Genomic DNA, 22,349 nt, shown 5'->3' with positions numbered 1-22,349 from the left:
TTATCCTTATCTTTTTTGTATCTCCTGTTTCCACTGAAGAGAGAAGATAATTAAAAAGAAGTATATCAAAAGGTCTATCTTTTGGGTGAATTGCTGTGTGTAGTGTGTTGGGCGGAGTGCAATGCATTTATCAAGAAAACTATCATTCTAGGTAAGCACAATATATTCAAAGAACACAATAACAGACAATGAGAGCAGCTGGATGCTGAGATATTAAGGAAGGTGCCGAGGGATGGGTTTACAGGAAAACTGACAAGGCAGAGAGCAGAACGGACTTGACTTTGATTAAAAACAAGATAAGTGTGTTATTAATGGCAACGCCAGTAACTTGGACTACATTTGATGTCAGATAATATTATCGTTATTACAAGACACCTCCACCGTCTCGGGTTTAACTGGGCAAGGATGACAGTCCTTTACTTTTAAGGATGGGGTTTACTGGAAATACAGCCTAGAGGGATACTTACAGTGATTCACGTTTACTTGCTCTATATGTGCTAACAAACAAGCTGCTGTTAATGTCTAAATGCCAGCTACCATTAACCACCAAGTACAAGAATGAATGCAATTTGCTACTTGCATTCCTATGGTTTTACACCTAATACTATCCACACAGTGTTCTTTTCTTCCAGTGCTCTTTGCTTGAACTTGTCATGCTGCTACTTGATCTCACACCAAAATCTTGTGGGTGGGGCAACGAAGATATTTCCCAGTTATATTGCTCAAGAGCCCAGATTGATGAGCATCTGGCTCTTTTGGCACTTGTATGGGCATCGTAGCCTGCGCTCTACCGAGTGGACAACGTGGCAACGAGCGTGAGAATTGCAAAAATGGCATGTTTCACCAGTTGTAAAGGAGAAGGATGTGTCTATAGGAAGACAATGAGGGGATTGCCTAACAGGATGTCCTCCTGCAACAGCAGCTTCGCCCAAGTGCACCCCGAGCTACTCGCTCAGGTTGTAACACAATCTTTGCAATTCTGAGTCATTTTTACAAAGCGACATGTCAAGAGGCACATTTTTCATCGGGCAAACAGCCTGCACCTCATCGCCTGTGTATCAGTCCACAGTGTGGGATGAAAGTGTTGTTATTTAACTCCTACAGAACCACAACTAATTATGAAGGTAATGGAAAATGTAAGTAAATGGGGTATTATTGGCTAGAAATGTGAAATAAAGGAATGAATACATATAATACAATTATTAATTGCTATTAAAACTGACTATTTACAGACCCTCATTCGCAGGAAGCCTCTGCAGGGGAGAATAATATAAACGGTCACCACTTTGTAGCAAATGTATCATTTGAAGCCCCCAAAGAACACTTAACATCCTCAAGTTTGAGAAAGAACATAATTTAACACAACATTGAAGAATATGTGTTGCATAGAAGGGTCTTACTTTCTAGTAGATCAGATTGCACCATCCTTGATGATAGTAGCCCCTCTAGTCAATATTTTATGATTTGGTGGAATTCAAGTTGCTTGCAGAAAAGCAGAAATTCACAATTCTTACCACTTCATCTATTTTGCAGCTATAGAAATAGTGAATTCATATTTTAAAATGAAGACTGGCAACATAGCCTGGTTATTAACAGCGTATTTATTGTTATGTACAGCAGCTGTTGTTCACCAACACTCAAAACAAAACAAACAAATGCAGAAAATTATATACATATTAAAATAGATCTTGCATCTAAAAAGTGTCAGTTGTTTTAGAATCGATGGTTATACAGAAATGTGGACTCTTATTTGCGCTTAATTGAATTGTTCAGGAGTTCAGATTCTGGGAATGTTGTGCAAGGCCTCACAGACGTCATTAAAAAAACAAACATTTCACAATGAAGAAGGGCAAAAAAAAATCCTCAGCCTGATTAGAAATTTTGGATCGCACTTTAACCGAAACAGCTTGGGAGTCAATGTTTAAAAACAAAATTTTGGCTGCACAGGTCACACAGTGTGATGTTCTCGAGGGCTAACAATGTGCAAAAGGAGTCATGAACAAAAGCCTTGAGCGGAGATGAGAATAGAATTGTGTTGGATGAGGAAGATTGTTATGTTTATTGCATCTTATAAACTAAAAGTCAAGCAAACATGAAACTCACAGGAATTATGCTTCAGTGAATTTCGTGCACTATCCAGTTCCTCATTGCTGTATTTGTTTTGCTCACTTTATGTAACCCATGTGCATCCACAGGTCAATGTCCAAAACAAGCCGACACATTGAACATATCACACTATAAGTGATCCCTGTGTGCAGAACACTTCCTTGATGAATACGATGAACACGGTTAACATTACAGCTACAAATAAAACAACTATGATCATCGCTCCAACGTGAATTTCCTGTTCTTTCGTATCTGACGAACAATACCCCGAGGGGTTTTTCAGATACCCTATCATCGTAACGTTTCTATCGCTTGTAAAGCACACAGCATCGCTGACATCGGGCAGATTTATCTTCAACCTGTGTAGGATTATCAGCCATTTACTGTCGCAACAGTTAAAATGATTCCCGCTAATATACATACGATTAAGGCTCGCGGATAAAGCAAGGATCAGAGAATGGTTTAATGACGCAAACTGATTATTTCTTACGTCGAGTTCTTTCAGAGGAGAGCAGCTCAAGCTGCCGGGCATCACATCCAGATTGTTGTTGGATATGTTCAGCTGAGTTAACTCTGGCATGCAGGGGAAAGACATCAGGTCAGAGCTGCTCATGTTTACTTCACCGATCATCAACGACTGAAGAGTCTTTTGCACGCCCTCTAACGCATTCCCTCGCAGTACCATGTGCGGGTTTCTCCCGAGGTTTAGAGAAACCAGGGAGGTTTTCAGAAATGTGTTTGGTGGAAGAATTTCGATGTGGTTTTCTTGAAGATTGAGGTGTCTAAGTGTCCTCAGCTGCCCAAAGACAACACAGGAGGTGTTGAGATGTATCTGCTGCGTTGAGGCGCACGGCTGCACAGAATTGTCTTGTAGATTTAACGTCTCCAAGTGTGTGAGCGCATTGAGAAAGAGCGGGGAAATGGATTCGAGGCCATTGCTCCGCAGGTCGAGGTGCGTCAACGAGGGAAAGAAAAGCTGCCGACGGGATCCTGATACATCGTGGTCTCTTATATTCCAGGTGATGTTTTGCAAACAGTTGAAACTGAAATTGAGAGTTTCCAAATATGAGAGATGGCTCAAAGTCTCCAGTGGGAAAGACCTGAAGTGGTTGTAGCTCAGGTCAAGGTATGTCAGAGGCATCAGCCTCCAGTTTGAGTGCAGGTTATTTTTTCTAGGCATTTTCTCGTTTATAATCTCACTATAAAGAGCATTGGCCTCTGATACCATGGTAGCCTCAGAATTTAAAGCGCCGACCATGTTGTTCTGTAGATGAAGATACTTCAATAGGTTGATTTTTGGAACAATTGGGAAATAAATGAGTTTGTTGTAACTCAGATCGAGAGTTTCCAGCCTGTACAGCTGATCATCCTCACGCGTGACAAAGAACTCGAGCGAATTTTGACTCAGATTCAGATATTTTACTTGATATAATTTAAAATCACAGATATGAACCAGGTTGTTTTTGGCCAAGTTGAGCATCTCTAATTGGCTCAAAGGCTCGAATGTCCCATTTTCTATCACCGATATCTGATTGTCATCAATAGTGATGGCCCTCAACCCTTTACTCTCCCTGAACAACTCGTGGGAAAGTCTTGTCAGAGTATTTCCACTCATCTTAAGCTGATCGAGAAACGATTTGTTTCGAAGGTACAGCTCCACGGCATCATCACTCAGGCCGTTCATTGATATGTCCAAACTTCTCAGTCCGCTGATGGATCGGACGGCTTTGCCGTTGCTGCCAACGTCGTTGTTCAGCGCATTTCTGGACAAATTCAACTCCTCAAGTCCAGCCAGCTTTTCAAAAGCCCCCTCGGAGATGAGATCCAGCTGGTTGGAGCTCAGGTCCAGCTGTTCCAAGTATGGCAAAGCAAGTGCGTGCAGCTGCCTGATGGAGTTATTGGACAGGTCTAGTCTTCTAAGACTTACATCTAAATCCAGAGGGACAGAAAGGAGATTCTGGTTGTTCCAGGACTGCTCCTTGAAATGAAAGGAAACATTAATCATAATCAAAGCATGAACCATGGAAACCAAACTCAGGAAACCTGAAACAATATTACACAACATTTGAATTATAGATCTTGAGCCTACCTTTGGCTCCCGGTGGGTCAGTCCAGTTCTATAAAGGTCATTGCTGATTGACCAGAATAGCAGCAGATTAGAGAACATATGTCTGACCATCCTCCCTCGGCTGCTGCTTCTGCTGCTGTTAAACTGTACTACCACTGCTGTCAGAGCTCATATACACACACACACACCCTCTTATAGCCATGCTTTAAAAAAAAGGGGGAGATAGAAAACAGCTGTGGACACCAGATAGGCACTGTGGACACTATATTTAGACAATAAAGGTTTGATGACTGATAGATCAATATATCACTTTATATTTAAAAAAAAAGTAAGTTTAACTGGATAAAAAAACAGGCTTTTAGATAAAGATGGTCATATGTTGGTGTTTTAATGTCACCAATTAAACACATGCATACATTTAAAATGAGCAGGGCCTTAAGAACATTTAGGAATTTATTTTTTACGAAGGCATGTTAACACATTTATAACGTCTTATTTTTATCATGACATATTAAAGTATTTACAGTGTTGAGGAGTTTCATATCGACCAGGAAACCCCCCCTCCTCCCCCAGAGCGATATATATTTATACCGTTGTTTGTTCCTGACTTAGGAAAACGGAAACCCTTCTAAAATAGATGAGACGAACAAATAAACAGACAGCTTGGAGGTGGAGCATGAAGAGACATTTTAAAATAGACTGATGAAAGGAGGTGGTAGCCAAATAGACAATGCTCGGGGACAGGCCCAGGTGGACCACCTCAAAGAGACACCATAACGGTTTAAAGCTAAAGTATTTATCCAAAAAACCAAATGACAAATGAGACGGGCAGCTCATTTAATACGTTTATTAAGCATTTTCCTTCCTCAATGACAAGTCCCGACAGTTCTCCTGCTGCCGTCTGTCACTCAGTCCTTTATCAGCATCCTCTCACACGGCTCAGTGTCAGTTTTCTACATCCTGCAGCAACAAGCTGCATCATCTTTATTACGCTCGGGATTCAGTTCAGCTGTATGACACCAAAAAAGGTTGAGTCTGCATCCAAAGAGATGATGGCTCGTGGCCTGTATGGTATCACCAGTTCTAGCTCATCGCCCTGATGCAGCTGCACTACGCCTGCAAGTGGAGGACACAGAAGGAGGCATCGGAGGAAATACAAGACGGGTGACAAATTAAAGGAAAAACTGACATAATGTCTCCAAGTGAGGCCAGCTTCAACGCTCAAGGCGTGAGAGTCTGGAGCTAAGCTTGCAAAATATATTTCCCGTATTGGGGCATCAAGAAAAGGGTGGTGAGAAGTTGGTAGATTTAAAGGAATAGTGCCACATTTTGAGATATATGCAAAGATACAAGTTATTGCCCAGCGTTCCATGAGATGATCGATACCCCTTGTGCGATAAATATGAAGCTACAGCCAGCAGCTGAATAGCTTAGCTTAGCACAAAGAGGGAAACTGCTAGCCTGACTCCGTCGGAAGGTAACACAATATTACAAGCACTTCTAAAGCTCACAAAATCAACACGTAATATCTCAGTTGTAATAAAAACCAAAGCATAAATCGCCAGATGCCTTTTGGAGTACCTCAGGGTGACAGTGAGACTCCAGGAAGTCACTACTTCCAGACAGGAAATACTTGCCACTTTATCACACCTACAACCACAATGCGACATGTTTACACTCAGGTTTCTGTGCAAATTCAGAAAACAAACATTATAGATACAATTTTGTCTTTTGACTGTCTGTCAGCTAAGCTAAGCTAAGCTAAGCTAACCACCTACTGGGTGCAGCTTTATATTTACACCACAGACATGAGAGTGGTATGAATCGTCTCATCTATAACTTGGCAAGAAAGCAAACAAGTGTACTTTTCAAAATGTTCCAACCATATCTTGGTGCGGACCAGCAGCACCGACCTGCGGTGTAGCACGTGTTGGCAGGAGACTCATCGGGCATCTCCTGCAGGCAGCGCAGGAACTCCGTTGGTGTCGTCTCCGTTGTCGAACCCCAACTTCGTATGACGTGGCCCATGACTGTACCCGGGCTCTTGAACAAAACCTGTGAATTAAGCGGAACATTGGTGGACCAGTTTGGAACAAATCAGATGCAAAATCAATTTAGTTATGCTCGAGTTATAGTGACACAATACTTGTCCAAACACCAAGTAATATCCATCCTCTTGGACAACAATTCTGTTTTCCTTTCGTGAAATCGCATTGCCTTGCTGCGCAGAAACAGTCCAAGGGATCACTGTTATATTTCCTGTGGGGGAAGGCGAGATATACTTATTCAAAATAATGGCATACGGTGCAACGCTACAGCCAAAAGACTGGAATTGAGTTTTACCTCTAATTTCTGGCTGCGTGTTAGAGTTAGCTGTTAACTGCAGGAATGATGTTGGAGCTAGCAAAGAGGAGAGAAATAAACATAACACTTTACTTTTATTAACTTAGTGTAGACTGTTTATGGTCTCACTAGCAAATTAGATCGTTACCAATGGACATATTTTCAGTTTTCTCAGCTCCAACCCACCTCTGCAGCTGCCCTGTTCCCGTTTTACTCTCTCAGAAGATATCTTCAGAGAACTGTGAGCTTTTTGCAAAGTGCTCGGCTTCATGTCCTAAGAGAAAACAAAGCATTAGGAGAAAATGTATTATTGCAGCGTTATCAGAATACTCACTAATGGCATAAATCTCAGTAGTACAATGTCCAAGATGACTCCATCCTGCGTAATCAGTGACATACCTCCCTTGTTTTAGACATCTTGGCCACTTTCCCATTGACTCCCTCAGAACGTGGCTGATTTAATTGTACGATTATGTCCCCTTGGAGTTTGCGAAAATCACTTTCTAAAACACTGGCTCTGTGCACCAGGAAAAGACTGAGACAAAACAGAAACGCCACCAGTGATAATAAAGAATTGTACAGCATTGTGAGACTAGAGACACGCTGGATGTCCTCGAGTTACTCAAATGGGTGAGGTCACACATCAGTTAACCCCGGAAAAACCTAAATGTGCAGTTTCAATATTAGTTCCTCATTTAGAAACGATCTCCTCTCTGCCTCTCAAGATGGAACTCATTTAGATAGTATGAAGATTACAGCGTATTGTGAAACTTGCAGTCAAAGTAAAACAAAAAAAAAGGCACTTTTTTTAATAAAGCCAAAGGATTCACTCAAAGAGCATCATTTGTTCTCGTCGATACTCGTGCCAGCGGAGCCCGAATATGAAAGAGCAGTTTTAACCTTTTAAATCAAAACCACCGGCTTCCCCAAAAACACAAGACACTGACAAATGCATTTAGACAGAAAATGAAACAGTTTAATCCATCAATCAACTCCATTTACAAAAGTATATCCCTTTTTATATACAATATGTACAGAGACGTATAAACAACTATCATTTTTCCACATGGATTCATTCATACGGTACCTAAACAATAGCACTGTAACAAAACATATCACTGATATTCTGCAGGGATGCTGTAGTGCAAATGTGTGCAAAATATATAGTGCTGTTGCTCTGTGACTACCTTATAACTCCAGTTTTAATCGATTTTTTGTCTCAGCTTTGCATAGATACCTTTATACTTGCTTTAAACATGTATATTATCTTTTAATTATTATTTTTTTTATATAACCCAGGGGCATATGGAGCTTTAAACGCTTGTTAAACCACTTACTTATAACCGTCACTACAATTAAATTAATTAAAATGGCCAAGTATACAAACTGCAAATAAAACATTTTAAATAGCTGGTGTTTTTTTTTGGAGGTACAAGATTCTCATTCAACAGCACTTAAAAATATGTAAATATTAAGTATATGTCAGCGCAGTGTTCTTCCTTGTTATAAAGAGAGATGCCGTCTGTGTTGACACAAAATGGTGATTATAAATAGACGTTTTGGTTTGGTGAGGCTCATCGAGGCTGATCTGTGCACAGAATGGAGGGTGATGTGTGGCGGTCTATATTATCCTTTTTAATACAGAACTGTGAAAGCGAACAAAAGTCACCCGGGGGCTTCATCAACGTTAATAACCCAGAAGATTTAGGTTTCCTCTAAAACAGGGGGCGGGGGAGACGGGGGCATTTTCATGGCGTGGGCTGGTGGTTGTGTAGTTATCAGTTCTGTCCAGCAGATGGAGCCTCTCCGAGTCTGACACTCCCCAGGAAGGTGGTGTGGTTGGTCATGCTGATGAGCGTGTCCTCGTACACTATGCGTATGGAGATCCTCTGGCCGGCGCGGAGCAGGCTCACCCCGGCCGTGTAGCAGGTGTTGAACTTGCGCTGGCCCGTCTCGATGCTGCAGGTGCAGCGGAGGAAAGGGTTGGAGTCCACCATCACCTCATAGCTGGCAATGTCGGTGAAGTTGAGGTAGTACACCTGGGGGAGACATAAAATGCACAGGAGAGTGAGAGGGGGAGTCAAAACAAATCCACATGACATTTGAGATCTTATTTAAAAGCTGGAACAGCTGGAAGATCAGAGTAGCGAACAGGGGTTTGAGTTACAGGCGTACTTAGGGAGAAGGAAGAGACATAAGGTCTAGAATATGACTTATGGATAAGCAAAGCATCAAAAAAAGGCTTTTAAGCTTAGCTGCAGAGGAAACTGCCAGGTCTTTTTTCACTCAGAATTATAAGAGTTACGTCGAGGACCGTACTCACTTCTACCTGACTATATATGAAGTAGACACCGTCCAGCAGCACCTCCAGCTCCCCGGAGCGAGAGTGCATTTTGAAGACGCGGTGATGGATGGACACCATCTTCCAGTTCCGAAGGATGCCTTCAGACAGATCTGAAACACAAACAAGGCGTTCAGCAGCGTTCAACAACAAACCGATGATGCTTACACTCCTTTCAGACTGATGTGATGCAGGAGAACTGCCAGCATGCGAGGCTCCTGACCCGGGCTGATTTATAATATAAGCCTGCCCTACTAATCCTGTAATACCTATAGGATTACCATGATCTGACATAATCGCATAGTAAATATTAGTAGCAAGATTTAGCTCTCTAACGCCGTCAAATCTTAGATGTATTCTGGTAGAAGTCTGTGTACGGAAGAAGAGTTGCAGAGCAGCTCTTTGAAAAAGGGCGTTGACACGTTTATTTTTTCTTTCAAAGACAGCTGTGCAACTACAAGACAGAAAGAGACGGAGGACCCACCTTCTCTCACTTGGATGGTTGTCTCCTGCCCCTGCAAATGAACCACTGCAGGCTGAAAAACAACAAACAACAAAAAAAGGATCCCTGGTTACTAATCTGGATACACAGTAAAACAACAAACTGCCGTCCCATCAGGGATTGTGTGTGGGGTTAAATAACTGACATCGTCTACCTGGAATTCTGTTGTTTTTGTCTTATCGGGAACCCCTGCAACAATAAGGGAGAGAGAGAAAGAGAGAAATGATAAATTTCTGGCCTTCAACACTGCTGGGGAACAAAAGGAGATGATGACGATTAAAACAAAACAAACAGTGAAATAGTTTAAAGAGCGATCACTGCTCTCCCACACCATGTTTGACATCCTGCATCAGAAACTCGCACTGTGAAGGCAATGAGTTCATCGATTTGGACAACTTGAGCCCCCTGTTAGTGTGGGAACGCGTCTACATGCGGGAAAATACTGTAATCTAAGAACAAATCTCTCAAACTCCTGGGTGTTTTCCAGGCCGCGGCTCGAGTGTTGGCTATCTCAGCGCGTTATTGACTCATTTTGCTATTTTTAAGTTTTAATACCTGCTGGACCTTGAGTGCCCGGAGGTCCCTGTGGCCCGGGAGGTCCAGGGGGTCCCGCAGGCCCCACGGCGTTGCTTCCTGGAATGCCGGGGATTCCAGGGATGCCCGGCGGCCCCTGAGGACCTGGGGGACCAGGAGGACCAGGGGGGCCCTGCACAGGCCTTTTCCTACCCCCTAAGAGAAAGCAAAAAGGGAACAGGTTAATCTTTTAACCGTCAAGTCAATTTTATTTATGTAGTGAAATGACACATTTTATAATGGCGGGAATAAAGCCTGACAGAATGAAATATTGAATCACAAAGATCCTTCCAGAAAGCAGTCGAATCGATGATCACTTTAAACCGAGGCGGAATTATGCATTACCTTTTTTCTTCTCTTTCCTTCTATGACTTCCAGTCGATTCTGTAAGAAACAAAAACAGCGTGATTAAGCTTGAAAACGGTCTGCCGAACAATTATCATCTCGGGTAACATCTCAAGTATCCCGCTCATTCCGCGTAGGTATCCTAAATGGGCTAAAATAACAGATTCAGATGTTTCGGCACTGAGCGCCGGACTGGAGGTATGTCAGTCTGTGGTATCTTCTAGTGTAGTAATTTGTAAGTGTGGTTTCACCTCCTCTGTATGAACAAGTGCCTTAAGCATTCACAGGCAGTGGAACTGGAGAAGATCATTAGAGAGATACTTTATCCTGCCAAAATCCTTTTCTTTGAATTAAGCCCAGATGGAGAATGCAGATGAAAGTGTGTGTACATGTGTGTGTGTGCGTCTCCCTTTTACAACCCTGTGTGTGTGCGTGGATGTCGGTGGGGGCATCTATGTCTTGAAAGACAAAACGCACTTACTGTGCATCTGTGTGTGTGTGTGTGTGTGTGTGTGTGTGTGTGTGTGTGCGCGCAGCTGAAGAATCCTTTTCAAAAAGCCGTCTCGCTGCTCTTGTGTTTACCATGTCATTACAACTACAAAGGCCATTTAACCTTAAAACCTCACAGTTTGAGTCCCCCTCAAACATATGGCCAGTGTTTCTCCTCTGGCTAAATGACTGGATGCATCCGCATAGATTTCTCTTAACGAGCAGCCCTATCTGGGATCTGGTGCCCGTTAGGAGTGCCCAGAACACACACATACATATACACACGCACACGCACACGCACACACACACATCTAAGGCTGAGATTACAAAAGCCTTTGTCTGTGCGCTGAGAGCAGAGGAGAGACCTGGGAATGATTAGTGTTTAGAGGCTCGGGACTTTACTGATTTATGTAGAAAGTCTCAAAGGTGAGTTTTTTCTTCTAATTTAAACACAATCACTAAACTCCCCCCCCCCCCCCCTCCCTCCCTCCTCCCCCAAGTATTCAGTGTCACGCCACAGACATTGGAATGCCTTGTGATCATGCTGCACTTGTTGCACTCAGACATGAAACTTCAAAAGGGCTTCGCTTTTTATTTTTTTTTATTTGCATAGCTCACATTCTGAACAAAAAACTACAAAAGCAAATTCAGACACATGTGGTCTTTTTCTGTGGAGCAATTGATTACGATAAAGTGATTCGGTGGAATTAATGACAGCCATCGGGGTCTCGGATGATGACCTCTTTCAGAACGCGGGTTTCCTTAAAATGAAAGTGATTTTGTGTCTTGTTTTCTGGCGGTTCAGACCTGATAACACAGTTGGAGTCCAGATCTGCTTATTTGACGGATAGAAAAGATATTTCTGGGAGTTGATATTATCTCAAGACGGTGGTGGTGGTGGTGGTGGGGGGGTGTCAACGCGGGCTGTCTGTTTCAAATTGGTGAAACCCTCCCAAACTCCTAGTTGTCCTTGTTTGCTATCCAAGTAATAATCAATCCCATGCCGTTTCATCTCTTGCTCTATAAACTCGGCAACATTATGTGGTGGAGCCGCTTTGTTAAGTAAGCACAAAGCAGTAAAATGAAAGAAAAATCAATTCCACAAAAAGTGACAAACCATTAACAAAACCTCTGTGAAACTTTAAGAGCTTCAAGCCCACAGAAAGTGATTTACACTGAACCCCCTCCAAAACACACCGGACTTACACAAACAGACAGACAGCACGGCCTCAGCAAAGTACATATCCAATAAATAGACTGATGCAGGTGCAGAGATGGGGCCAAATTTGTGCTGTTTTTTTGGTCATTAAGGGAATTGGATTTGGAGTTTGACCCTGATAAATAAAGGGTGAAGTGAGAGATACTAAATATGAAGTGCCAGAATGCGACAACAGTATCAAGGTTTTTAATCAGTGATGATAAATCCAAACAAACCTGTTTCTGGCTGTTTGCCGGGACTTCTTTTCGCCCGCTGAGTGATGCCCCTGCTGTCCTCTGGGGCTTGGAATTCACCATTTCTGTGTAGTAACTTCTCCTGGTGGGAAAAACCAGAGGAAATATTAATGAGTACGGAAATCCAAGAGGGCCACTTCCTTCACACGCCGAGACCGAATACCACCGTATATTAGTTCCGCCGAGCAAACAAAAGGGATGCGTGATACAAGTATTTGATAGCGAAACCCATGTTGCAAGTGGCCTTTTCTGTTCTTGGGGTATAATGTTTGCACGGAGACAACTTGGGGCATTTGAAAAGATGTGAGACACTGTCAGCCAGCACATTCATTCGTGGCCAAGTCATTGTCTGCCCCATTGGGGCTGTAACACATCCTGTAACCCAAGTCACTTTTGTCTGTGTTTCTGCCGTTTGAGACAGTCACCTCGACTGCTCTAAAATTCACCTTTTTAATACAAAAGGAGGACATGAATTGTGGTTAATCTGAGAGCAATACCCATTCATATGGCACCTGGTCCCCAGCCCTATTCAGAGGGAGCATGAATAAGCTAAAAGAAAAATGGGGGAGTCAAAGAAAGGGATCTGATGAAGCTGGTCTGAGCTCATCCCTAAAAAGAGGAAAAGCTATGCTACAGTGGTGGGGTGTTCCCATGGGCGAGTGAGTGGCGGGACAAACCGCATGCCTGTGTTCTTATGTGACTGGTTCTGGTCGACCTACATTCACATGAACTCTGTAGGACGCGCTGACCTGACTGTAGCACGGCCGAGACGAGACCGGCTCTGACAACAAAAATGGGGTTTTCGTGCTAAAGATTTTTTCAAAGTCACTTTCTGCTCGAACAGCCAGTTTGTGATCACATCTTTGGAGGATTCCCAGAATCCAATAAGACAAAGAAAAGTCGGCAACAAGACCACCCAGCGGGGGTTTTTTTTCGTCGAGGCCCCCGCAAGTGTACGAGATCGCTCACGGTCACACTTTGGACTGTCAGCATGAATAATTGTGAGAGTGCGAGGGCGTATGAGTGGGGACAGACGGCCCAGACAACTTATGTTTGTGCCGGCCATCTGCTCGGAGTTTCGGATAAGTGACATCTCCGGAGCGGCGACACGTGCAGCCCCTTTAGCGTGGATCAAAAGATAAGAAATAATGTAATTTATTCTTAATGCAGCGAATGAATCAGACAAGCTTACTGACAGACACTTTGACCCCTCTCTTCACACGAGGTTAGGGGGGGGGGGGCTATCCCAGTTGGGTACAGGATGACATACTCCATGTTTCCAGCTGTGATGCTCAAGTAAACATAGCTGTTATGTTTACTCCAAAACCCCGACGGCGAGAAATCTCCTTCTCCGGAGAGAGGAAAAAAAGCAAGCAGCGTGAACTCCCAGTGCCTCTTTGTGTGGTTTTTCGAGCAGAGCCACTGAAAGACCGTAAGAAGACAGACAGGAAAAGTTGTGTTTCGAGTTTCTTCTATACCTCGTCTCAGATGTGGGAACCCCCCCCTCCTCCCTCGTCCCTTGTGGTGAGGGATGAGCTGTATCATGTCAAACACCCCCAGCTGCTTGTGTTGGGCGAACTCAAAGCAGTTTACAGTCTACATCCCTGACCAGCTGCCAGCCGCGTCTGACCTTATGAACACAGGGACTCCAGCCTGATGTCGGAGCATGCGTCGGAGCGGTTCGTCGACACACACAGACCTCCAGATGTTCCCGCGAGCGGCGACGTTCGCTGTTCATTTGGTGTGCAGGTGTCTCCACATCTCCTCTCCAGCTGTTGGCATATAGGGGGGGGGCTTTTTTCTTTTTCTTTTCTTTTTTTTACCTCTCAAAGGATTCTGGGTGTATGTTCGAGGCATATGGCATTACACTTTCGTCTGTTCTGACAGCCAAACATGATTCAACAGCCAATTTCTGGCCTGAGATTAAGCTCCAGCAGAACGACAAAAAAACAAACAAGCAATCTGCTGGGCTACTACCAAAAACTGGCGCGTCTGCTGCTGCAGATGAGGGGAACAAAGTGATGTTTTCACAAAGAAGTTATTCCGTTATGCGGCTGCGAGAGATGGGATTTTGCGCCCTTGTTTGCTTCATTTCACTTCATTACAACATTTACAGCCTTCATACCCTTCAAAGGCACGCAGGGTTACAGTAAATCAGGATGACAACGTGTTGGTATGTATGCCAAGTGCCAACTATTGAGTAAACCATTCTTTTTTCGGCACAAGGGGGAAAATGCTATTAATTAGAGGGCTTTCAAATCTTCAAAGCGTGGGGGGGGTGCTCTTGCTCGCAGACGACGGCGATTCCCTGTTGCTCCGTGAGGATATGACTAAAATTCAGTCACCCCAGGGATGTGTAATTTAGTGATCACAAGACTTCTTTTTTTTTTTTTTGCGTGCCCTATTAGCACTTACTAGTACAATGGCTTACATCTCGACCCATTTCTGCACTCACACCACAGAAATTCCCCGACGTTCATAACTTCTCGAGCCGTTTATGAAAACAAGAGTCTGCAGCCCGAGTGTTTTTTTTAAACAATACCCTTTCCAGACACTCTGGTTGCAGCAACGCCTCTCAAATCTCAGACCAACGGTGACTAAATTACTAAACGGTGGGGTGAAGCATGTGAAGAGGTGAAAATCTGGGTGCGTCCCTATGGGTGCCAGATGCAGACCGGGTGCCCACCGCTGCTCTGCAGGCATCACTGATGTTAATAGCATGCATACGGCTGAGAATTGTGACTGACAGCGTGTTTGCTTCTTAAATATCTTACAAAAAAAAAGTGTCCTTACCTCAGCCAATATCACAGTGCTCTCTGGAAGGCCATGTGTTTTAAACCATAACTTGCATAATTCAATAACAGCATCCGTAGATTGTCATCTCAAAAAAAAAAAACACAACCTAAGGGAAATGTTGCCTGTCAGCAGCCAATCACATTTCAGCTCGTTGCAACACTGCTGGCAAAGCGACTCCCAGCTGAACGCCGTGAACGCTTTGAGAATTTATTATTTTGGTAGATGTTTTTGACTCTGGACTTAATCTTTACTGGGCGTCTACGCCGTTTGTCTGTCGAGGCAATTCAGTCTCATATGGAAAAGTCTGAGGCCTCGCATCGCCCATGTTTCCACCTCCTCTGTCTTTTATGACACTCGTGTCCATACTGATTCATTCCTGATATGGAGGCTCGCTCCATCTGCACACACACACACACACACACACACACACACACACACACACACACACACACACACACACACACACACACACACACACACACACACACACACACACACACACACACACACACACACACACACACACACACACACACACACACACACACACACACACACACACACGGTACTGCTGTTTTAACTAATCACACACTGGTCACAATTAAAGCAGATGTGGGTGACAGCCCACCCCGGCACCCCAGCGCTTATATGCTGCTGAGGACTTTTTGTGTCCCATCAAACTGACTTTTTTTTTTTTTTTTTTTTTTTTTAATAGCCGTTAACTAGACTCCAGATGTTTCAGCATCTGTTCCCTGTGAGACTTTGAAGGCATACATCAGAGGAGAAAATTATTTCATATAATGGTTATAAGAAAAGTGTTAGGTTGAAGAATAAAAACCGCTATCTGAGCTAACACAATTAAATATTCCACGGGTTGACTTTTATGACGTGTCACTCGCTGAGGTCAGGTGAATGCGGGTCAGGCTGACTGTGAGTGACACTTGCTTTTATTCGGTAATGCCCAGCATCAAGCTCTGGCCTCAGATTTGAGAATTTAAAAAAAAGAAAGAAAAACATACACCCGGGAGCAGCTTTTTACTGTTGGGAAAACTTGCAGATCTGCCGGACAGCTGGGATTTACTGCCTTGCTCAAGGGCATACCAACTGCGACTGTTGAGGGGAAGACTGTTCGCTCCACAGGGCCCGGATCATACGTGACCACACTATCTGCTCTCATTAGGAAGAGTGTGAGATGTTACGTGGTGCCATATTTTTAAGTGCATGCCGGAAATCCGACCAAAGATGTTTTACCTGTTACGCCTTTCAGCAAAATGTAATTCTATTTACACCTGAGGAACCAGATAAAGACATCCTGACATATAGAGATAGGCTCACATTGTGTTATACTGTTATAAATGTGGGTTGATAGGATTTGATGTTCTGTGTTATTTTCTTTCTGTGCTTCGGATGACCCACGTTACCAAGAAGTTCCTCCAAAGTTCACAGGCAGATTCTGAAAACTGATCACTTACAGCTGATATAGCCACGATCACCTCCTTCAGATCAGCTGTGGATCCATACATTTTCAGTAGAAAGGGCCCTCATTGGGTGAAAGACTGTAAAACAATTGAGGAGTGGGAGCTGTATGTGATGACAGATAAAAATGCTTTGAACCTTGCTGGGAGAAAAAAAAAAAGCGATATTATTAGATTCAAACTGAATTTGCTGCCAGAATAAACACAGGACTGCGTTTTCTTTTCATAATCAAATTTAAGCATTAAAACACACTTGAGTCCAAAGCAAAGAAAACACCTTTCTCTCCTTTCCGTAAGCACTCTTAGAAGATACTTAAACTCTAAAACTCTGGGGCTTGTTTGACTCAAGCAGCCACCAAACAAAAGAATTACTCCCAATGTTGGACGACCAGTTGAATGCTATCTGACACGCACTTAAGTTGGAGTGCAAAGCTTGTTATTACATGAAGCCACACCACTTGTCTTTTTCAAAATAAAACCCGACCACAAAGCGGGCCGAGTCCATCTGATCTGAGGTCAGACGTTGACACGCTTTGGTGCTGTATGATCGGCTGAATGTGGTGCGTATGTTTGGTTCCTGGTCGACCTTTTTTCCGCGTTCTGTCACATATCTACCTGCACATCACATCAAGTCGCACCGATCACGCAGCTGACGTGCCTTTGATGAAGACTTGTGTGAGAAATGCAATAAACGTTCACATTTTTAGCTCTACAAAAGAGATTCTTCAAAGGGGGAAATGCCTGAAAAGCTAACAAGTGCGGCTGCCGCGTCCAAATGCCACATGCTCCTGTTTCTCTAACTATGTAAACTGTGGGATGTGTAATCAGAGTTGTTTAATGCAGACATCTGGCAAGGACAGCATCACAGCGCTGTTAAATATTTACAGCTGGGCCACAGTCTTTCACCTCATGAAGCGTCACCATCTGGCTTGAATACCAGGCCCATCGCACTCGGCTCTAACCAGCGGGGGAAACCAAACTAAAATAGGTTTCGCAAAAAGGACACGCTGACGTCTAAATGAATAGGCAGAGCTTCCCCACTGGTGAGACAGAGACGTCGCAGGGCAATCACCGAAACAGTTGATCTCTAATCTTTTCCTACAAAACGTTTCCTTCAGACCACCGGGCCGGTCGGCTCTGTGCAGCTAAATGTCCGGCTCAGTGCCCCGCAGAGACTCTCGTTTTCTCTGCACAACTAATTGAGCAAGCAATGCAGAGTTGAGAGCTGCGCTTGGTCCCCTTTGTACTGATGAAATTAGGGAGTGTGTGGTGGTGGCGGCGGCGGTGGTGGTGATGGGACAGGGAGGAGGGGGGGCAGCTGTTGCCAAAGCCACAGACAACACAATGAACATTCAATCAGGCCGCTGCCAGAAAAGAAAACACATGTGAGACGAGGCTGGCTCGGCTCCAAGTACCAACTGCCCCCCATCTAAGTCCTGACGAATTTACATCAGCCCCCTTGGGCTTTGCACCTGCTGGTGATCCAGTTCATTTTCCGTCCACCTGCTCCAGCACACTGACTGACCCCTCTCTGTGAATCCAATTGGGCAGGCTGCCTAAGTTTCAACCTCTGTCTGTTTGGGGAGGGGAGCTCTGGAAATTAGACAAATTGGGTTAAATGTGATTTGATTAAAAAGGAGAATACAGCCATGTTTGGAGTTAATGAGTCAACTGTGCTTTTTTTGCTGGTCTTTTATGGAGGCACAATTTGCACCATACCTCCCCGACTTCCTCGACGTGCCTTCCCCCCCTGCGTGTGCTTACCTGAACGGGAGACTTTGGCCAGGTGACAGACTTTAAAGCTTACACCTTTTGTACAAGCTTCTTTGTCCAAAGAAGGGAGCTGAATCACACCACACCACACCACACGGGAGCGCCCATTCAAAAGCATATTTGTTCTGGAAACCGAGCTGGTAAAAACGTCGTGACAGGCTACTGTAAAAGAAGTTGCCCAGAAACATGCCATAACAGAGCAGGGACGCCAAACCTGACACCGCGATACGGGAACAGGAGGACCGAGCGGAGGTGAATGAACACGAACAGCCTCCGCGTGAGGAATGGAAACAATGTTGCATTCAATGAGCTCATTTTTTTTAACACTTAAAAAAAAAAAAAGAAAAGAAAAGTTTTTACCTCATGACCTTCTGCGCCGCGGCTGCTGCCGGAGTCCAGTCGCGGGTGTCCGGGCGAGAGCACCGCCGCCGGGTCAGCCAGGTCACTCCCGGCAAGTGTCAACATTGAGTCCCGCTTCTGGTGGATAATCTCCCGTTTGACTTCGGACCGCAGGTCCAGGTAGCAGACGAGGGTGACAGCGTGCAGCGACAGCGACAGCAGGAATAATCCCAGGAAGACGACACTGCCGCTCCGACTCCTGCACTTCTTGTTGCACGTGCACGGAGCCGCTCTGGGCATCACTTTGTCCGGGAAATCCTCCGCGGGTGAACCGTCGCATGCCATAGTCGGACGGAGCGCGAGTCAGCTGCTGCTTTTTTTTTTTTTTTTTTTTTTTTATCTCGGCATAATCGGTGCGTTTGTCTCGCGCGGGCCGCGGCTATTCATTAACGTGGAGACTCATAGGTGCAGCCCGCAGCAGGTCGGCGCAAACTTCTTCGAGTATCTGTAGTAACAATGAAAGACCCGCCCACCTCCTCTGTGATTGGTCGACGACAATTACGAGCCTAGACAATCCGGGTTTGAGTTTTTTTTTTGGGGGTGGGTGGTGGGGGGGTCTGGATGCACCAGGTGCGGTAGTTGAGCGACACCTAACGGACAATGTGTGCAGCTGCAACGCCTGTGAGATGATGGGAAGATGGTGTGAGAATCCCCCCCCCCCCCTTTTAAATGTGTTTGGGCTGTGTGATTATTACTCAGCACTTTGAGGAAAACTTCCCTCTTCAGTGAGTTATTTTCTGTTACGTGAGGGTAAATGGGAGGAGGGGGGGGTCACAGATGTAATTGTTGTTTATGCATGTGTTTTAGTCTTTGGACATGCTTGTTTTACATGGGGTGCGTTTGTTTGTCACTTTTTGTTTTTGTCATGTGGGTGGCACACAAGGGTGGAGCGGTGGTCCCGTGAGAAGAATTTCTCCAAGAAGCCCCGGTAAATATTGCCCCGTGTTGTTGTTGATAAAGAACAAGCTGTCTAGGATTTTCATCACGAACCATCAAAGAGTGGGAAAAAAGCGTTTGCAAATTAAATTCTCGATACACGTAATGCATCTATAGTCATTTTGCATCTGGACCCCGTCAGGCTGAGCGGTATGACAGCGGGCCTGGAAGAGAGTCAATGTCACAGTGAGGTCAGCACCACTCTGTGTACAGCACCATCAAATACTCTAAACACGAGTCACTCAGCTGGACTCGGGGAATAGCCTGACAGCCGTGTTTGCCAAAAAAACCCCAGCTGAGGACAATGCTTTAAGAAGATTGAACGTGGCACTCCGGTTCCTCCATTTTTCGACATCCAGAGCCAACATTAATTTTGTTCTTTTCAGATGTAGACGCTTTGATCTCCCAAGCAAGAACCAGAGGTATGCCGGCGGACCGGTTCGTCCTTGAGCCACGAGATGATGAAACCAGCGCACGGAGCCGGGGCTGAAACTTTAGGGGGCTTGATGGATCACCAGCTTAGATTCGTTTTCAGGCAAGTGCCACAAAACATCTGTCTTTATTTCTTCGGGACAAAACCTGACATTTGAGTGCACTTGACCTACAGAAAGGTACACTCTTTCATGATATGAGCTCACCCTGCCAGACACTGACTAATCGCTGGTCCTCACTTGATATTGTGGAAGGAAATAATGGAGAAGAATGACTTTTGGGGATCAGAATATGGGTATTTCATCACTGTGAAATGTTGCCAGCACGAAGTTGATTGCTGTAAGCAGGTGAGAATTTATGACTATATTTCCCGGGATGGATCCTGCTCTTACCACCGCTGCATAACAGCCTATTTCTCCTCGGCGCAATATGTTTCAACCTCCTACTCATCCGCAGAGGAAAAAAAAAAAGTGATTCTAGTCAGCTGCCACTGAAGGGCAGCATTGCCAAGCCATAAATCAATAACACTGCATACCAGTGACCTGACGAACTTGAACTTGAAAGAGCTTTATATCGGGTGAATAATGAAACATCTTTCTTTTGTATATGTACATCTTTATATAGCTTCTCTCTGGACTGTTGATCACTTTTAAGCATCCTTCGTTCTTTCTCTGCCATGAAGTCGTTCCTCCATTGTTGGAATATAAGATAGTGAAATTGCAGAGAGAAAGACATTCAAAGTAACCCTCATAGGGCCCGTGACTGAGGGATCAGCCTAAGCATGTTTGCCACGCTTTTCATCCAAGCAGGCGCCACAATGACTTTGAGAAGCAGATAATTCAGGACTGGAATAGTTAGGCATATGCATCTCTATGATTTCAACCCATTTAAAGAAACAAACATGTTTTTAGGTTAGTATATATGTGAGCTATAGGCTATTTTCTCTTGAAACTATTTGTTATTTTTGTGGAAAGAGGAGGTTATTGGCATCGTTTGAGGTAAAGGTCAAACAACGGATGAGTCACCTCTGTATCTGCTGCTCTGTTTTCCCGACAACACCACTTTAAAGCCTTTGACAATTAAAAGACGTTTTGTTTGTCGTGGTTGTTTTTCCAGCAAAAAAAAAAGAGAAGAAGAAGAAGCAAAAAGCAGGAATAATTTTTATAACATCCGCCGGGCTTCAATGTGGCGTTCATAAACGGTGTGCCACTATATCCTCTCTGAGCTCATAACAAGATTTAAAGGCTTTCCCTGCCAGATGATAGAGTTTTTTTTTTTTGCGGGAGGAATATAGGCACTCTTATATTTTAACCACGGAGAGTCGAGTGGTGGGCTGAGGCGCACGGCTTTGACAAGCTGTTGGAAGATGGCGGCAGCTTGCTCTCAACTAAAGGGGTTGCCACGTCTGTACATTTCAAGTTTCTCCTGAAAGAGGCACAAATTAAAATCGACTTTTCCCCAATTGCCATCAAGGGCTCAAGTGATTCACGGCTAATAGAATAATACCGTCACATATTACAGTAAATTGTTTTAGACTTCCCCACCCCTTGCATTACCTTTTACAGGATTCATCGTCTCTGCACGTTGGATCGTGGAGGTGTAACCTCGGCTAATTGATATGCTGTGGCATTTGATTCCGTACCTATAAATCTCCTGTAAATTGAACAATGTCTCACATTTCCCCCCAGACAATGATGAATTCACTCTCATTGTAGGTGTCCCTTATCAGGATCGGAGAGCTCTCTCTCTCTGCCTTTCTTTTAGCTGCTTACCCTCGTCTGCTCCGCCTGCTTCCATGCGACTGTACTCGACTGGAACTCCGCATCGAGACACCGTGGGTAAACTTAATTGATTTTCTTATTCCACACAGAATTGGTGCCGTTTAGTGGACTTTTTAGCATGCAAAGGGGTTGTTTTGTGCGTTTTCTCAAGGCAACCCTGCTCAGGAGGATGTGAAAACAATACCGTTTTATAGCAGCACTTATTCATTGACTGTTTTTCTTTTGATATTATATTCAGGGAGCTTTTTTAAAAAAAATTCCCTTTATTGAATCATAACCGTGTATATACAGGCAGGAAACACAGCGTGAGAGAAAGGGAGTGAAAAGTGCATCTTTCACCAAAAAAAGGAGTTCAAGTATCGAGTAGCATGAAATGGAAATACTTAAGAAAAGTACCTCAGAATTGTACTCGAGGCAGTGCAACATTAGAATACATTATTACTTTTAAGTTTATATAGCAAATGTGTATCGAGCCATCAACATTATAATTATGGAGTCATGTATTTGCTCACCTGTAAAATCCAAGAATTAGTTTCTG

The 22,349-nt window shown here is 44.1% G+C and overlaps 3 protein-coding genes across 5 annotated transcripts; all 3 read right to left on the bottom strand.

The window, feature by feature from the left end:
• Positions 1-1,591: 1,591 nt before the first annotated feature.
• Positions 1,592-4,329, bottom strand: LOC311013279 (transforming growth factor beta activator LRRC33-like). The gene is made up of 2 exons (XM_084009324.1): positions 4,196-4,329; positions 1,592-4,084 (listed from the first exon to the last, which is right to left on the bottom strand). Exons 1-2 carry the CDS (start codon positions 4,283-4,285, stop codon positions 2,231-2,233), a joined length of 1,944 nt encoding a protein of 647 aa, XP_083865450.1. The 5' UTR covers positions 4,286-4,329; the 3' UTR covers positions 1,592-2,230.
• Positions 4,330-5,152: 823 nt separating this feature from the next.
• Positions 5,153-7,147, bottom strand: LOC311013280 (tumor necrosis factor ligand superfamily member 13B-like). Of its 2 annotated transcripts, none has more exons than XM_084009325.1 (6): positions 6,917-7,147; positions 6,704-6,791; positions 6,518-6,574; positions 6,321-6,433; positions 6,058-6,229; positions 5,153-5,290 (listed from the first exon to the last, which is right to left on the bottom strand). In XM_084009325.1, exons 1-6 carry the CDS (start codon positions 7,100-7,102, stop codon positions 5,175-5,177), a joined length of 732 nt encoding a protein of 243 aa, XP_083865451.1. In that variant the 5' UTR covers positions 7,103-7,147; the 3' UTR covers positions 5,153-5,174. The 2 variants fall into 2 exon arrangements, with proteins under 2 accessions (XP_083865451.1, XP_083865452.1); XM_084009326.1 differs by having other exon boundaries at positions 5,154-5,290; positions 6,088-6,229.
• A 320-nt stretch (positions 7,148-7,467) lies between these two features.
• LOC311013975 (uncharacterized protein) lies at positions 7,468-19,135 on the bottom strand. Of its 2 annotated transcripts, none has more exons than XM_084010303.1 (8): positions 18,624-19,135; positions 12,202-12,301; positions 10,279-10,317; positions 9,916-10,089; positions 9,515-9,549; positions 9,343-9,394; positions 8,847-8,971; positions 7,468-8,556 (listed from the first exon to the last, which is right to left on the bottom strand). In XM_084010303.1, exons 1-8 carry the CDS (start codon positions 18,945-18,947, stop codon positions 8,296-8,298), a joined length of 1,110 nt encoding a protein of 369 aa, XP_083866429.1. In that variant the 5' UTR covers positions 18,948-19,135; the 3' UTR covers positions 7,468-8,295. The 2 variants fall into 2 exon arrangements, with proteins under 2 accessions (XP_083866429.1, XP_083866428.1); XM_084010302.1 differs by having other exon boundaries at positions 8,841-8,971; positions 18,624-19,127.
• Between the last annotated feature and the right edge of the window lie 3,214 nt (positions 19,136-22,349).

The sequence above is a fragment of the Eutrigla gurnardus genome (genome assembly GCF_963514095.1).
Source record: "Eutrigla gurnardus genome assembly, chromosome: 5".
NCBI classification, from domain to species: domain Eukaryota; kingdom Metazoa; phylum Chordata; class Actinopteri; order Perciformes; family Triglidae; genus Eutrigla; species Eutrigla gurnardus.
The sequence above is the reverse complement of the archived record's forward strand: the minus strand, read 5'-3'. Positions and strand labels throughout refer to the sequence as shown.